Source organism: Anolis sagrei, chromosome X (assembly GCF_037176765.1).
Source record: "Anolis sagrei isolate rAnoSag1 chromosome X, rAnoSag1.mat, whole genome shotgun sequence".
NCBI lineage: Eukaryota > Metazoa > Chordata > Lepidosauria > Squamata > Dactyloidae > Anolis > Anolis sagrei.
The window spans coordinates 6,615,178-6,633,105 of NC_090034.1; the positions used below are offsets into that span (position 1 = coordinate 6,615,178).

Sequence of the window (17,928 nt, forward strand, 5' to 3'; positions counted from 1 at the left end):
ATTTATACATGGCTCAGTCTTCTCTTCTCTCAGCCTTCTCATCTTCAGGCTAAACATGAGCAGCTCCTTAAGCTGCTCCTCATAGGGCTTGTTCTCCAGACCCTTGATCATTTTAGTCACCCTCCTCTGGACACATTCCAGCTTGTCAATATCTCTCTTGAATTGTGGTGCCCAGAATTAGACACAATATTCCAGGTGTGGTCTAACCAAAGCAGAATATAGGGATAGTATGACTTCCCTGGATCTAGACACTAGGCTCCTATTGATGCAGGCCAAAATCCCATTGGCTTTTTTTGCCGCCAAAACACATTGTTGGCTGATGTTTAACTTGTTGTCCACAAGGATTCCAAGATCCTTTTCACACGTACTGCTCTCGAGCCAGGCATTCTGTATTCTGTATCTTTGCATTTCGTTTTTCCTGCCAAAGTGGAGTATCTTGCATTTGTCCCTGTTGAACTTCATTTTGTTAGTTTTGGCCCATCTCTCTAGTCTGTCAAGGTCGTTTTGAATCCTGCTCCTGTCCTCTGGAGTACTGGCTATCCCTCCCATTTGGTGTCGTCTGCACACTTGATGATCCTGCCTTCTAGCCCTTCATTTAAGTCATCAATAAAGATGTTGAACAGGATCGGGCCCAGGATGCAACCCTGCGGCACTCCGCTCATCACTTCTTTCCAGGATGAAGAGGAAGCATTGGTGAGAATCACCCTCTGGGTTCATCTATTTAACCAATTACTGATCCACCTCACCGTACTTTTGCCTAGCCCACATTGGACTAGTTTCCTTGCCAGAAGGTCATGGGGGACCTTGTCAAAGAAGGCCTTCCTGAAATCCAGGTGCGCTACATCCACGGCATTCCCCGCATCCACCCAGCTTGTAACTCCATCCAAAAAAGAGATCAGATCAGCCCACACTGGCATCACACCCTACTGTCTAGTTAGACCCCTTTCTCTTTTCTTATTGATGCAACTTGCATATAAATTAGCAACCACAGCCAACCACCTGCTGTTCCATTCCAGCATGGTTCTCTCAACCAAAGAGTTTTGAACTCACTTCTGATTCTGAAGCATCCAGAGGTTTCTCGTTGAGGGCGACGCTCTCGGTGAGCACTGCTCCGTTGTACTTGTTACAGAGATCCTCGTCTGAATAGTTCAAGCCTCCAGGGCTGGGGCGAGGAGGAGATCTAGGGACACCAAAAGACATCCAGTGCATTATTTTCTCTCCTTGCCTCAGAGAGAACACAGGCATCATTCTCCATCTGTCTAGAAAAAAACATGTGTGGCATTTTGTGGCTTATGGGTTGTTTTATATATCTAGTTTCAACTTTTGATAATCTGAATCTCACCTCCATCAATGTAGCATTCACAAAGATTCAGTGGAGTACGTTGCTATGAACCAAGTTGTGCTAAGCAGAATAGTCATTCTTCCAGGTAGGGTTTAGTGTGACTGTTGGCCAGTAAGGAATAGCCACACATTTGGTATGTCAGTTGAATACGAATTACAGATACTGGCCTAAACAGGGGATCTGCTGATGTGAAGTCTTTTGTTTTCTGAATGTGTATTCCTTTGTATGTTTCAAAAGGGGGTGCTGTGATCAATCATTAAGCAAGCTTTTAAACTCTGTCTGTATCTTTTAAAAGCAAGCTACCCTATACCTCAGCCACCCCCTGTGTGTTTTTACTCTGCCAATGTTATGCTAAAAGGGGGAGACTAAACTTCTCCAAACGGATCAGTTTGCTGTTGCTCAAATGGATTGATTTGCCTTTCACCTTAAGAACAAATGGATGTGCCTTTCACCTTAAGAACAGACAAGCACCCCGAGCTCTGAGGATGACCTGGGAAGGAATCCCACTGCACACCCCAAATACCAGGGAGTCACTCTGGACCGTGCTCTTACCTACAAGAAGCACTGCCTGGACTTCAAGCAAAAAGTGGGTGCTAGAAACAATATCATACGAAAGCTGACTGGCACAACCTGGGGATCACAACCAGACACAGTGAAGACATCTGCCCTTGCGCTGTGCTACTCTGCTGCTGAGTATGCATGCCCAGTGAGGAACACATCCACTAAAACAGTGGATGTGGCTCTTCATGAGACATGCCGCATTATCACGGGAGAAACTACACTGCTTAGCCGGTATCACACCACTTGACATCCGCCAGGAAGTAGCAGCCAATAGTGAAAGGACCAAGGCAGAGACATCTCCAGCTCATCCCCTGTTTGGGTATCAGCCAGCACGTCAATGACTTAAATCTAGAAATAGTTTTCTAAGATCTACAGAGACACTCACTGGAACACCTCAGCAAGCGAGAGTCCAAAAGTGGCAGGCTCAAACCCAGAACCTCAACCAATGGTTGATACCAAATGAGAGACTCCCCCCCTGGGCACACAGAAGACTGGGCAACTTGGAAGGCGCTGAACAGACTGCGTTCTGGCACCATGAGATGCAGAGCCAATCTTAAGAAATGGGGCTACAAAGTGGAATCCTCGGCATGCGAGTGCGGAGAAGAGCAAACCACAGACCACCTACTACAATGCAACCTGAGCCCTGCCACATGCACAATGGAGGACCTTCTTGCAGCAACACCAGAAGCACTCCAAGTGGCCAGATACTGGTCAAAAGACATGTAATCAACTACCAAACTCACGAATGAGCCCTGCCACATGCACAAGGGAGGACCTTCTTGCAGCAACACCAGAAGCACTCCAAGTTGCCAGAGACTGCTCAAAGGACATTAATCAACTACCAAACTCACAAATTTTGTATTTTGTCTGTTTGTTTGCTTTGTTCTGTTGGAAATGTAATATAATTGACTGGTTGCCCTGACACGACAAATAAATAACTCTGCCAATGTTATGCTAAAAAGGGGAGACTAAACTTCTCCAAACGGATTAGTTTTCTGCTGCTCAAATGGATTGAGTTCCTCTGCAAGTTTTAGCATTAACATATTTAACATTTGCACAGTATTTCTTTGCTGCAACAACCTGAAGTTTATATGTGCCAAGGTAAGACAAGTACGTAGTATTTTCTGTGATCTCGCGACTTCTCCAAGGTGTTCTAGATGCCTAGGAAGGACATACTTTGGGGTCTGGTGGGACTATGCTTGACTTAGGAGGCATTTGCTTCTCACTTATTTGAAACTGAATCCTCAAATGCATTGTGACATGCTCTTAGTGCCCACCCTGGGATGAGTTTGGAACTGGAATGAATAGGCATATCAAATGTATGGCTTGTGTGCCAAGAGCACCCTCCCCTCCCACAGCCGTTCTGCAATCACTCTGGATTTGGCCGGCCACCAAACGCTGAAGGCGGCAGCGTTCCCAACCAGCCGTGCCTTACCTTGTCCCATTCTTCTTGGAGAAAGTGTTTTTGACATTGAGGTGTCGGCTGTTGAGCTCCAGGGCCGTAAACCCCCCATTATCCAGAGTGACAGATTCCTCCACGTTGGCAATGCTTTTTCCTGGGGACAAACGGCGACAGAATGAGCGCAGGCAAAGGCCCTGCTTTGGCTCTGCATGAAGACAGGGAGAGAACCACCATTTTCAGATAATCGTCTTTCCTGTTGCAAAGGTCTTTATTAGCAGTAAGGGTGTTTGTCACAGGGATTTGGTTACTCTCTTGTTAATGTAATCCCACCAAAGAAGCCATTTTGATACACATTTTTACAGAGAATATCTAGGATGTGTTGTTGAAGGCTTTCGTGGCCAGAATCACTGGGTTGCTGTGAGTTTTCTGGGATGTCTGGCCATGTCCTGGAAGCATTCTCTCCTGATATTTTGCCCTCGTCTATGGCAGGCATTCCCAGAGGTTGTGAGGTCTGTTGGGGTTTATATATCTGTGGAATGTCCAGGGTGGGAGAAAGAATTCTTTGTATTGTCGAAGGCTTTCATGGCCGGAATCACTGGGTTGTTGTAGGTTTTTTTCAGGCTATATGGCCATGGTCTAGAGGCATTCTCTCCTGATGTTTCGCCTGCATCTATGGCAAACATCCTCAGAGGTAGTGAGGTCTGTTGGAACTAGAAAAATGGGGTTTATACCTCTGAGGATGCTTGCCATAGATGCAGATGAAACATCAGGAGAGAATGCCTCTAGACCATGGCCATATAGCCCGAAAAAACCTACAACAACCCAGAAAGAATTCTTGTCTGTTGGAGGAAAGTGTGAATGTTGCCATTGGCCACCTTAACATCCAATGCCCTTGCAGTTTCAAAGCATGACAGTTTCCTGCCTGGAAACATCCTTCCAGACAAGAAACAATCATGGCCAGCTAACACTTCCCAACAAAGGATACCCCAGACAGGAAGCAGCCAGGATTTGAAGCTGCAAGGCCATTCAATGCTAAATAAGGTGGCCAATGGCACCCTTTACACTTGCCTCTAACAGGCAAGGTGGAGCATGGTTTAAAACAGCAATAGCTCAATTAAAAAAAAAAACAACAATCCACACTCCTGCTGCTTTTGGATGTGGGTAACTGTAATTAAGGAGCCCCAAGTAGCACAGTGGGTTAAAGCGTTGAGCTGCTGAGCTTGTTGACAGAAAGGTCGCAGGTTCGAATCTGGGGAGTGGCATGAGCTTCCGCTGTCAGCCCCAGCTTCTGCCAACCTAGCAGTTCGAAAACATGCAAATGTGAGTAAATCAATAGGTACCGCTTTGGCAGGAAGGTAATCTAGGAAGGTGTCTAGATGCAGGGAAGTCATGCTACCCCTCTATTCCGCTTTGGTTAGACCACACCTGGAATATTGTGTCCAATTCTGGGCACCACAATTGAAGAGAGATATTGACAAGCTGGAATGTGTCCAGAGGAGAGCGACTAAAATGATAAAGGGTCTGAAGAACAAGCCCTATGAGAAGCGGCTTAAGGAGCTGGGCATGTTTAGCCTGAAGAAGAGAAGGCTGAGAGGAGATATGATAGCCATGTATAAATATGTGAGAGGAAGCCACAGGGAGGAGGGAGGAAGCTTGTTTTCTGCTTCCCTGGAGACTAGTACGCAAAACAATGGCTTCAAACTACAAGAGAGGAGATTCCATCTGAACACGAAGAAGAACTTCCTGACTGTGAGAGCAGTGGAACTCTCTGCCCCGGAGTGTGGTGGAGGCTCCTTCTTTGGAAGCTTTTAAACAGAGGCTGGATGGCCATCTGTCAGGTGTGCTTTGAATGCAATATTCCTGCTTCTTGGCAGAATGGGGTTGGACTGGATGGCCCATGAGGTCTCTTCCAACTCTTTGATTCTATGATTCTATTATTCTAATGGCGCTCCATGCAGTCATGCTGTCCACATGACCTAGGAGGCATCTACGGACAATGCCGGCTCTTCAGCTTAGAAATGGAGATGAGCACCACACCCCAGAGTCAAACATGACTGGACTTAACGTCAGGGGAAAACCGTTACCTTTACCTTAACTGTACCTACACATGAACAAGGTGACCAACTGCAACATTCACACTTGCCTCCGGCAGACAAGAGTTCTTTCTCCCACCCTGGACATTATTCCACAGATATATAAACTTCGCTTGCCTAGTTTTCAACATACCTCTCAACCTCTGAGGATGCCTGCCATAGATGGTGGCAAAATGTCAGGAGAGAATGCTTCTGCAATGTCACCATACAGCCTGGAAAACTCAAAGCCACCCAATATCTAAGATGTTATTGTTTAATAAGGAAAGTCAGTGCCATTACATTCTCCTCTTCTAGATTTTTTTTTGGGGAGTGGGGGAGTACAGTTCAACTTTCCAATAATATATGGCTTTCTTCATTAACCCTGGTACATGCAACAAAACTTAAAGCAAATAGGATTAAGTGCTCTGATTTCCCAGCTTAGCGGCGCATCTCACCTGTGCGCTCCAAGAACACAAAGAGTGCTTGCAAGTCTATAGCCTAAATCTTATTCAGGTTTTCTTGAAAGGAGAGCTCCATTTATTTCAATGGAATTTATTCCCAAGTATGTGTATTTAGGATTAAAGTTTTGCAGTCTGATTCAGTCTTGGGTTGACTGAGAAATAACTTGGACTGAATTCAGTGAGAGTGAGATCTGGCTGACATGGAGCCGGGATGGGAAAGTCTTACAGACATCTCAAGGCAGCAAAAGAGATCATACCAATTTGGATGGCAAGGTCAGTATTTTCGAATGTTGTTTTGCACAGAAACTTTGCGCAACTGAGGAAATAAGTAGACCAGGAAGTAGACCAAGGTAGGACTTTTCTCTCTCATGTGCTTATTTTACAAACTTCTATTGGATGGGATGTTTTGGCTGCATGAAACCTTTACTTTCCAGCACCAAAGGGATGTATGAGGGTTGAATGAAAAGTAATGCCTCCACCTTCGTAACTCCTCAACAGATGGCAGTACTGGTATGAGGCAGATACTGGCTTGTTCAGTAGACTCTCCTCTACAGTTCCATTTTGGCTGGAAGCCTTAGCATTAAACAGTTGTGTTGTTAAAGTGCAAAGTATGGAACCCTGCACAGACGGTTGGTCAATGTGACTTAAGCAACGTGCAGTCATTGAATTCTTGACAGCAGAAGGTGTCACTAAAAAGGAGATTCATCAGAGAATGCAAGCTGTTTATGGTGATTGTGTTGATGTGAGTATTGTGCGTCATTGGGCGAGTAAGTTTAAAGATGTTGAGGTGAAATCTTCTGCTGTCAAGAATTCAGTGACTGTATGTTGTTTAAGTCTCATTGTATTGTCGAAGGCTTTCATGGCTGGAATCACTAAGTTCTTCTGGTTTTTTTTCGGGGTATATGTCCATGTTCTAGAGGCATTTCTCCTGATGTTTCGCCTGCATCTAGAGACGTGGACTGTCTGTGAGACGTGGACTGTCTACAGACGTCACATGCAACTCCTGGAACGATTCCATCAGCGCTGCCTCCGGAAAATCCTGCAAATCTCTTGGAAAGATAGGTGGACAAACGTCAGCATGCTGGAAGAAGCAAAGACCACCAGCACTGAAGCGATGGTCCTCCGCCATCAACTCCGCTGGACCGGCCACGTTGTCCAGATGCCCGACCACCATCTCCCAAAGCAGTTGCTCAACTCCGAACTCAAGAACGGAAAACGGAATCTTGGTGGGCAGGAAAAAAGATTGAAAGATGGGCTCATCACACCCACAATTACGAAGCTATATTGCTGCAAATTGTGAAGCTGATGCTTTTATTCCTCTGATTTTGCTGGACAGGCACACAGAATGAACCTTCATGGGATAGGGAACAAAATTCCTGCACCCAGATTTCCATAACTTTTAGAAGATGTCACAGTTTGATAAAAGAGCTCTCAAGGAAGAACAACAGAGCCTAGAGAAGAAGCAGAAGGAAAGGTTGGGAAATATATTGTGGCTCTGCTGACCATCAAAACGGGTCACTGGCTGTCTTTCTTTAAGCCAGCAGCATCTTGTCAACCGCTGGAGTAGAAAGATGGGAAAATGATCCATTAGGCTCATGTATCTAATGTGCAATTTGCTCAGGCTATTAATCAGACGATCCATATTTGGTTGTTTGCAAGCGTCAATATCTGTAAGGTTAGGAATCCAGAGTAATGATATAGGCCATGCCTGCGTAACGGTCAGCCCATCAAGAGAAATTAGCCGATGAGCCTTGAGTTATGCCCGGTCAGGGCTTCGGCCAACCATCCATTTGACTCTTATTTTTGCAGTCCAGGGTGGCAGTAAAATGAGATTAATTTGCCCCTCTCTTGACCACATGTATGGCCTTTCACCCAAGATATTCTGTTTTATTGTCTCCAATGCTGGAAATACAGCTTGATGGTGTAACATTAGAAAATGTTGACCATTTCAACTACCTTGGCAGTCACCTATCCACAAACATTGACACCGAAATGCAACACCACCTGAGATCTGCGAGCGCAGCATTTTTCCGAATGAAGCACAGAGTGTTTGAGGACCGGGACATCTGTAGGGAGACCAAGGTGCTTGTTTATAAAGCTACTGTCCTCCCAATCCTGCTATACGCCTGTGAAACATGAACTATCTACAGACGTCACATGCAACTCCTGGAACGATTCCATCAGCGTTGCCTCCGAAAAATCCTGCAAATTTCCTAGGAAGACAGGCGGACAAAAGTCAGCGTGCTGGAAGAAGCAAAGACCACCAGCACTGAAGTGATGGTCCTCCGCCATCAACTCTGTTGGACCAGCCACATTGTCTGAATGCCTGATCACTCTCTCCCAAAGCAGTTGCTCTTCACTGAGCTCAAGAATGGAAAACAGAATGCTGGTGGGCAGGAAAAGAGATTTAAAGATGGGTGTTCTGTTGCGTGCTGGGCCTGTAAAGAATTGTCTTTAGAACAGGACGTGCAACCTTTGCCCAGCGGGAAGCCAGGGCCCCCAAAGAGAAGCCCTTAGGAATTTTCCACCACAAACAGTCTTTAAAGGGCTTGTGAAATATAACAAAGTCTTTTATTGAGGAACAGTCAAACAGAAACTTCTCATGTCTTCAAAGGGTTAAACAAATGCTTCCAAGCTTTTGTACAACTAGTGGCTACCTAATCTTGCCCACGAAGGACTGTCTTCAATAACTTCTTCTTTACTTTAAAGGAAAACCCTTTCTAACTTCTCCCAGGCTGACTGTAAACCTAAACCTAACTGATGTGGACTCCACTACCGGGGTGAACTGCGTCTCAAAGCACCGAGTGGACCTACCAGCAAGGCCTGTAGTCTCTTCAGCTGGAGTTCTTTGATATTCAAAGCTGTTTTCCCCTCCGAAATTCCTCAGAGCTTTAGGGCTGTTTCCCTGGGAATCTTTGGGAATCTTTGGATGCTCTTAAGACTGTTTCCCCCCGGAAAGTTTTAAGGGTTGAAGCTTTTGTACAGGGGAAGCTTGCACACATCCTGTACATTAGCTTTCCTTGCTGAGACTAACTAAAAATGGCTCCCTTCCCTTCCCAATTGCCTTGAGTAAGGGGCAAAACCAAAACTTAACGATGATGGACAGTTGACTTGCCCTATAACTGCAACCAAAGGAAGCCACCTATCTGCAGAGTCCCTGAAACCTTGGACTGCAAGCAAACATTTAATACAAAGCAAATAAGTTTGGAGCTCTTGGTACAGCCGTACTTACTTTACTTACTTACTTAGGCGATCCCTCGTTGGACGAGTAAGATGGTCTTCCTTGATGACTATTTTTGTGGGTTTGTAGGTGGCTGTGGAGCCCTATTCTTGACACACATCTTCTCCCACAGTGAAGGCATTGGTTTCCAGGTGGAAGGAGGTCCCGGTCGGGGTTGGCTTGACGCGCCTTCCTCTTGGCATGTTTCTCTCTTTCACCCTCCACTCGTGCCTCCTCGAATTCTGCAGCACTGCTGGTCACAGCTGACCTCCAGCTGGAGCGGTCAAGGGCCAGGGCTTCCCAGTTCTCAGTATCTATGCCAGAGTTTTTAAGAACAATGGTCTCAAAGCCAACGTTAAAAACTGCAGCATAGACACAGAGAATTGGGAAGCCCTGGCCCTTGAGCACTCTAGCTGGAGGTCAGCTGTGATGAGCAGTGCTGTAGAATTTGATGAGGCACAAATGGAGGGTGAAAGAGAGAAACGGGCCAAAAGGATGGTATGTCAAGCCAACCCAGACCAGGACCACCTTCCGTCTGGAAACCGATGCCTTCACTGCAGGAGAACATGCAGGTCAAGAATGGGGCTCCACAATCACCTACGTACCCACCGCCAGGACACCGATCTTGGAAGACAATCTTACCTGGTTAACAAGGGATCGCCTAAGTATTCTGTTTCACACTGGTCCGCAGATCGGCACCTCCCTGGGCAGGGAATTTTCTCAATATGTATTATCATAACATCTATGCCTCATCTTCTCAAAGGGATGGCACTCAATCGTGTGAAGCTGAAAGGTGGTGAATGGTCCATGTTTGTTTACCCAATGACTTTCTTGGGTGCGTCTGGGTGAGAATTTGCATCTCCTTAGTCCTAATTGGCACAAGACTTCAATCCCGATGGCATTTGTAGGTGCAAAGCAAATCCCAAGACTATCCCGGGGCTTTTTTTGATGCCCCCCCCCCCCCCAAGTATGGTGCCAAAGGACTAAGGTGCCTTTGTGCAAAGCCTTTTAATGAGCCTCCCCTCCCTCTTTGCCTGCCAGAAATCTCCTCCACTTTGGGCAGTTATTTTATCTCCAGCTTCAATGGCAACGTAGCCGCAGAAAGTACAGGTCAGATGTGCCTTTTCATGTCTGCCCTCCAGACGGAGATTGCAAAGGCGAGCGGAGAGCTTTGCCTCTGCGCTGCACACTGGAATCTGTAAGAGCATTAGCTTGGTAAAATGCCATGGCATTCATAATTCTGAATCCCAGGGGAATCAAACTTGATTTGCAAACACTTGTTAGAAGTGAATTGGCAATGGGGTGGGGGAGAGGAGGGCAGCAATCCCGTCTTTCAGCTTCAAATGGCTAAGTCTCCTTATTATAGAAAAAGGAAAGACAGCATTCCTGATTTTCCTATTCCTCCTCCACACACACTGAGCAAATTCTGTGATGGTACAACCATCATAGAATCTCAACTCCCAGAATCCCCAAGTAGATGAGAAACTGTTACTATTTCAGGCCACTGGTTGTTTATACTGTGTTATATATCTGGTGGTTTTATATTGTTTTATGATGTTGTTATTGAATTTCAATGTGCTATTTTAATTATGTTGTTGGGCTTGTCCCCATGTAAACAGCTCCGAGTCCCTTCGGGGAGATGGAGGTAGGGTACAAAAATAAAGTTGTTGTTGCTGTTGTTGTTGTTGTTGTTGTTATTAGTAGTAGTATTAGAAGTACAACAAGATGAGTCCACAGCAAACAAGAGCCCTCTGCTGGTTGTTGTATTGGATCACATGTCGGACACTTCCCAAGTGTCTAGGTCCATGTGCTGTATCGGCGAATAATGCGTGCAGATCCCAGTAAGGTGGCCTTTTGCAGCTGGCAGATGGTAATTTTGTCAGCGCCGATTGTGTTTAAGTGCAGGCCAAGATCTTTAGGCACTACACCTAGTGTGCCGATCACCACCTTCATCATCATCATCTTCTTCTTCTTCTTCTTCCCCTCCTCCTCCTCCTCCTCCTTCTTCCTCTTCTTCTTAGAAACACAACAAGATGAGTCCACAGCAGACACTCTGCTGGCTGTTGAATTGGATCATACATCGGACACTTCCCAACTGTCTAGGACTGTGATGTATCGGCGAATGATGCATACAGATCCCAGTAAGGTGGCCTTCTGCGGCTGGCAGATGGTAATTTTGTCAGCGCCAATTGTGTTTAAGTGCAGGCCAAGATCTTTAGGCACTACACCTAGTGTGCCAATCACCACTGGGACCACCTTGACTGCCTTGTGCCAGGAGTCTTCTTCTTCTTCTTCTTCTTCTTCTTCTTCTTCTTATTATTATTATTTGAAACACAACAAGATGAGTCTACAGCAGTTAAGATCACTCTGCTGGCTGTTGTATTGCATCATACATTGGACACTTCCCAAGTGTCTAGGACGGTGTGATGTATCAGTGAATAATGTGTGCAGATCCCAGTAAGATGGCCTTTTGCAGCTGGCAGATGGTAATTTTGTCAGCGCCAATTGTTTTTATGTGCAGGCCATTGTCTTTAGGCACTACACCTAGTTTGCTGATCACCACTGGGACCACCTTTACTGGCTTGTGCCAGAGTCGTTGTCGTCTTCTCCTTCTCCTTCTTATTTGAAACACAACAAGATGAGCCCACAGCAGACAAGATCACTCTGCTGGCTGTTGTATTGGATCACATGTCGGACACTTCCCAAGTGTCTAGGACTGCGTGATGTATCAGTGAATAATGTGTGCAGATCCCAGTAAGGTAGCCTTCTGCAGCTGGCAGATGATAATTTTGTCAGCGCCGATTGTTTTTAAGTGCAGGCCATTGTCTTTAGGCAGTACACCTAGTGTGCTAATCACCACTGGGACCACCTTTACTGGCTTGTGCCAGAGTTGTCTTCGTTGTCTTCTTCTTCTTCCTCCTTTTCTCCTTCTCCTTCTTCTTTCTTCTTCTTCTTCTATGGAGAATTCTGAGAATTTTAGTTCAAGTGGGGAATTGCACAGATATCCTGCCATCTTCTGCACATGCCCACCATGTTTTTAAAGAAAATCCCAAGCTTTCAGCACCAAGGAGTTAACACATCTGCCAGAAATACAGACACAAGCAGCATGCACAATGGCATTGCCTGAAAGGACTCCTTTGCCTTAGAAAGAAAGGGCAGAACCCAATTTGGAAAGTTCCTGAAGCAGAGTTCAAGGTTTCATCAATGACTATTTAAACACCCCAGCAACAGACTATGAGAAGGTGTCCGAGGGAGGGACTTTTGCAGGCATTCTGAAAGGCACCATAAAAGCCTGAGGTTAAGAATTTGCCATATCCACTGGGTGAACTTGGACAAGCTGGCTCTACATCATGCAGGCTCTCTTAGCCGATTTTATCACATAGTATTCCCTTCAGACCTTTTTATTTAAACGACAGGCAGAAGGAGCGTAGAATGTCTGACAGAGAGGCGCTCTCACCTGGGTTGCAATTCCGGTATTTCTTGGTTTGGCCGTGCAGGATCAGCACAAACACCACCAGCAGGACGAGAATGAGGCTGCAGAGCGCCATGACCAGGAGGAACCACCATTCCTCATAGAAGGGAGACTCCATGTGAGCTGCAAAGAGGAGGAAAGGACCAACGTCACAACAAGGAAGGTTCAAAAAATTGTACATCTCACATAATTGACCCACCTTAGTCGGTTTCCTTTGAAAAAAAAATCATTGATTTTGTCACAGTCAAGAAAAAGAAGAGCTAAATGAAAAATTATTGGGATGAGATTCCCCCACCTCCCACTAAAAACCCCTCTTTTTTTGATGGTTTGGTTCAGTTTCATCAGAGGAAAATAGCACCATGTTCCTGCACCATGTTCTACCATCTTGGAGGAGGGGCCCTGAGCCAATTTGCGCATCCCGCCATGGAGTTGATGCTCTGTTCTGCATAACTACAAATGCACACGAGGAAATGGAAGCACATGCCACTCATGTTTCCTACTTCTCCTCCAAGACAAAAATGTCTGAAGTCCCTCAAAAAGATTATCTTATTATCTGCTGGGAATCTGACAAGGATCAGAGCATCATCAAAACAGCAGCTGCCGAGCTCAGTTGTGGCAATGGAAGCGATGGGATGCATTGAGCATTGGTTTAATTAATTAAAGAGACAGACAAGCTATGGATCATCATTCTGAGTGACAGCCGCCCGCAGTGCTTTGCAAGCCTCCCTTCTGTAGCTCCCAACAGAGAGCGTCTTTCTTTTCTCTGGCCAATCTGAAGTATATGTGCTCCAGCTTCAGAAGGAAATGGATTAAATAGTTCTGCTCAAGCAGAGCACATACAAGCAAGCAATTTATTTACAAAGAGTTGTGTTTATACCTGTGAGGCAACACAGAAAATTCGCATACCCTCCAATATTTCACAGATGGAAATCAGGGCACTTGCAGCCAAGCTACATCCGAGCCTGGTCAATCATTATTAATGAGGAAGAGCACAAGCTAGGACAGGCTGCAGCAGTTTGCACTTGCCTTTCGAAAGGGCAAGATTACATCTCCTCCTCCCCTGTTTAGTTAATGGAATAGAAAACACATCTGAACTTTGAACTCAGGTTGGAGCAATTGAAGTAACTCAAGGACAAAGTAGTAGTAGTAGCGTTATTGGCACATTGTCCCTCCTTCTCTAATAACAATATTTACAAATTTATAACATACTAGCTGTGCCCTGCCACGCGTTGCTGTGGCCTATAGTTAAACTTATCAAAGTTGAGTTAGATATCTGGACTATTATGAAAGAGAGGTACCTACCTATTCCTTCCCCCTTTTCCTCCCCCTTTCTCTCCTTTCTTCCTTCTCTACCTCTTTCTTTCCTTCTTTCACTACTTGGTTTCATCCTTCTCTCTTTCCTTCATTCCCCCCTCCCCCTTTCTTCCTTTGCCTTTCTTTCCTCCCTGTTTGCTTCCTTCTTTCACTTTTTATTTCCTTTTATTTCACCACCATCATAACAATAACAATAATGCAATGCATTGCCTCCGGGACCTGACACCTCTCCCATTCCCCAGGGTCTAATAGGAATAATAATAGCATAATAATAATAGAAATAACAACCTTTACCCGCCATGTGTTGCTGTGGCCAACCTTCCCTCTTTCTCTCCTTCTTTCCCTCTTTCCTTCCTTCCTTCCTTCCTTCCTTCCCTCCCATCTTTCCTTCTCCTCTTCCTTCTCTATCTCTTTCCTTCCTTCCCCCCTTTTCTTTCTCTTCTGGTCTCTTTTCTTCCTTCTCTCTTTACTTCTTTCCTTCCCTCCCTATTTCTCTACATCTTCCCCCTTCCTTCACTCCCTCTTTCCTTCCTTCATTCCCTTTTTTCTTCTCTCCTTCCTTCCTTCCCCCTTTTTCTTTCTCTTCTGGTCTCTTTTCTTCCTTCTCTCTTTCCTTCTTTCCTTCCCCCCCTCTTTCTCTACATCTTCGCCCTTCCTTCACTCCCTCTTTCCTTCTTTCATTCCCTTTTTTCTTTCATTCTCTCCTTCTTTCATTCCCTTTTTTCTTTCCTTCTCTCCTTCCTTCCTTCCCCCTTTTTCTTTCCCTCCCTCTGTCTCTCATTTCTTCCTTCCCTACCTCTTTCCTTCCTTCCCCCTTTTTCTTTCTCTTCTGCTGTCTCTCTTTTCTTTCCTTCCATCTTTCCTTTTCTTTTCTTTCCTTTTCTTCTTCCTTCTTTCTCTAACTTTCCTTCCTTCCCCCTTTTTCTTTACCTCCCTTTCTCTTTCTTCCTCCTTTCCTTCCTTCCTGTCTTTCCCGGAATTTGACAGGGCGGGAAGGGGCGGGGTGGGGTTTGAAGGCAGCATGAAGTAAAAGGAGGTAAGATTGGGGCAGGGGAGTGATGGAGCATGGGGTTGTGTGTGTGTGCGCGGCGGCGGCGGGAGTGATGGAGCGTGGGGGGTTGCCTGTGTGTGTGCGGCGGCGGCGGCGGGAGTGATGGAGCGTGGGGTTGCGTGTGTGTGTGCGGCGGCCGGGGGAGTGATGGAGCGTGGGGTTGCGTGTGTGTGTGCGGCGGCGGGGGGAGTGATGGAGCGTGGGGTTGTGTGTGTGTGTGCAGCAGCCGGGGGAGTGATGGAGCGTGGGGTTGCATGTGTGTGCGCGGTGGCGGGGGGAGTGATGGAGCGTGGGGTTGTGTGTGTGCGTGCGGCAGGTGGTGTGTGTGTGCGGGAAGCGGCGCGGTGGGGCTTGGAGTGGGCATGGCTTCCGCAGAGAGAACATTGGCCGGAAGGCTGTGTGCGCGCCCAGGGAACGTGCGGCTGGGCGCCAATGCGCATGCTCAGTTGTTTTGCCGTATTGTGAGTGTGTTGTTGTGTTGTTTTTCATTTTGAGTAGATATGTTTGTACCTTGTGGGTTGTGTTATGGGCATGGGAATTTTGGTTAAGTTTCGTTGGGGTTTTTTGAGTTTTGTTGTTTTGCCGTTTTGTGAGTGTGTTGTTGTGTTGTTTTTCATTTTGAGTAGATATGTTTGTACCTTGTGGGTTGTGTTATGGGCATGGGAATTTTGGTTAAGTTTCGTTGGGGGGTTGTGGAGTTTTGCTGTCCCGTTGAACCAACCTAACAGATTTATATATATAGATTTTTACAGGTCTATAACGAAGTCAGGGTCCTGGGGATTATATTTTCTAATATATCCCACCTGCTGGCACCATTATAAAAGAATCAATATAAAGGATCTTGATTACTAATCCCCCAACTGGTCACCAATATGATTCTGGCACGGAGTGTTTAGATGTATGTTGAGGTAACGTGTATACTCTAGTAGAGTTGCTGCCACCACCCAAAATAATTTGGGAATATTAAAGAATGGTTCCCTGAGGTAATATTCTTCCTGCCCACCAGCTCTCCATTAGCTCCCTGAGATGAGTGTGAAGTAAAGATGTTAAAACAGCTGGAAATATTCTCACAGGAATGAATCACTACTGAGGCTTATTCAAAAATTGAACTAGAGAAAATGTTTATTGATAAGAACAAACAACTATCTTCTTCAATGAGGCACACAAGCTTAATTGGTTACTGAGGTACAATAATCATAATAGTTACTTCGAACAGGTTACTTGGCTTAGATATGAGTAAAACTCCTCACTCTACAATAAACCCAGTAGCAGTGAGTTCCCCAGACTAACCTAACCAGGTTGTCCCTTGAGCAATTAGCTACACTCTAAGCAGAGTCCTCTAAAAGCTAAACTACTCTGACCCCAGAGAGCAAACCCACTTGTGTAAAAACCCACACAAGCACCCAGGCGTCTACTTTGACTCTCCTGGACAAATAATGCAGAATTGCCTGTCACAAATGCTTTCTGACAGAAAAATCTAAGCTCACCAAAATCTACCTCTCTTCTCTGTTCCCAAAACCAGACCCCTGCTTTCTGTCAAGTTGACACTTTCCCCTCTCAGTGCTTAACTCCTCCCAACTATCCTAACCAATCCAGAGAGAGCTCCAGCTCCTCCCCTCTTACACTCCCAAGATGTCTGCTTCTTATGCTTACACTCCCAAAATGGAGGCCTGCTTACTGACATCTCAGGCTCCTACTTCGGCCTATGAGGTAAGACTCATTACAAGGTCTTATTGGGCCTCAGCACCAGCCCAACCCCAGACATTCTTGGGAGGATTAAAACCCCAGTCTATAGCCAATGCCAATCCAATGAAGACAATGGCCCCACACCCCTTATAGAGGTTTGCACTGACAAAATATTTTAAGTTTCCCCTTTGTCTTGATTCAGGTTTATGCTTTATTAATAATCAGAGAGGGGAGAAGACTCCCTTGTACACACAAAAACTGGGGTACAACCATAGACATCTTCCTTGGCACCTAAAGAAACTTGAGGGAAACCGAACATCCAGGAAGCCCTAGCACTTTAATCTGGTCAATTCTCCTTTTGTGATTCTGTGAAACCCCTGGATCCAAGATTAGGCTGTGACCATTGACCTTTCCCTCACCTCCTGAGCCATAGATTCAACAGAAATGAAAATAAAAAGATACGATTCCCTTAATTCTATATCCCCAAGAAACACTTGTATCTACAGCTATCGATATATGAAATCACACATTTCTTTAACAAAACAGATCCCTCTCTTCCTCTCACTCTATTGGATATTCCCTTCCTTTCCCCCCTCATTTTTGATGGTTGTAAAACTTTGCACAATCAAATTGCCAGCTCCAGTACATTACGATTCTGTTTCTACAATTGAGCTCCTGCTATGGAGTGGACCAGTGCAAAATCCATTAGACCCAAGGTTATCAAATATAACTTATATTATACTAGCCATTTCTTGCTGTTTCTTTGTCAGTGTTGATGTGGAAATTGTCTGCTTTGCCTACTCTGGAACATACAACATATAATTGTCCTTTTTGGGGGGATCCCTTTCAAATCTATGCTGCTATATATATGTGTGTGTGAGAATCATATCTATCTATCTATCTATCTATCTATCTATCTATCTATCTATCTATATCTATGGCTGGATGGCTCTTTGTCAGGAGGGCTTTGATTATGTTTTCTTGCCCTGGTGAAGGGAGTTGGACTGGATGGCCTTAAGTGTTTTCTGTTGGTCATGGGGGTTCTTCGTGGGAAGTTTTGTCCAACTCTGTCGTTGGTGGGGTTCAGAATGCTTTTTGATTGTAGGTGAGCTATAAATCCCGGTAACTACAACTCCTAAATGCCAAGGTCTATTTCCTCCAAACACCATCTGTGTTCATATTTGGGTATATGGAATATTCATGCCAAGTTTGGTCCAGATCCATCATTGTTTGAGTCCATGGTAGTCTCTGGATGTAGGTGAACTACAACTCCTAAACTCAAGTCAATGCCCACCAACCCCTTCTAGTGTTTTCTGTTAGGTCATGGGAGTCCTGTGTGCCACGTTT

The 17,928-nt window shown here is 45.4% G+C and overlaps 1 protein-coding gene across 5 annotated transcripts in view; it reads right to left on the reverse strand.

Moving 5' to 3' along the window:
• LOC132782172 (protein sidekick-1) overlaps positions 1 to 17,928 on the reverse strand; it is a 986,469-nt gene that overhangs the window by 22,974 nt on the left and 945,567 nt on the right. For 3 of the 5 annotated variants that reach the window (XM_067473286.1, XM_067473288.1, XM_067473285.1), the window contains 3 exons: positions 12,516 to 12,653; positions 3,339 to 3,510; positions 1,051 to 1,180 (listed from right to left, as the gene is read on the reverse strand). In XM_067473286.1, the coding sequence (XP_067329387.1) occupies positions 1,051 to 1,180; positions 3,339 to 3,510; positions 12,516 to 12,653 (440 nt within the window). The remainder of the gene's footprint in view (positions 1 to 1,050; positions 1,181 to 3,338; positions 3,511 to 12,515; positions 12,654 to 17,928) is intronic. The other 2 variants (XM_067473289.1, XM_067473287.1) reach the window with 1 other exon arrangement.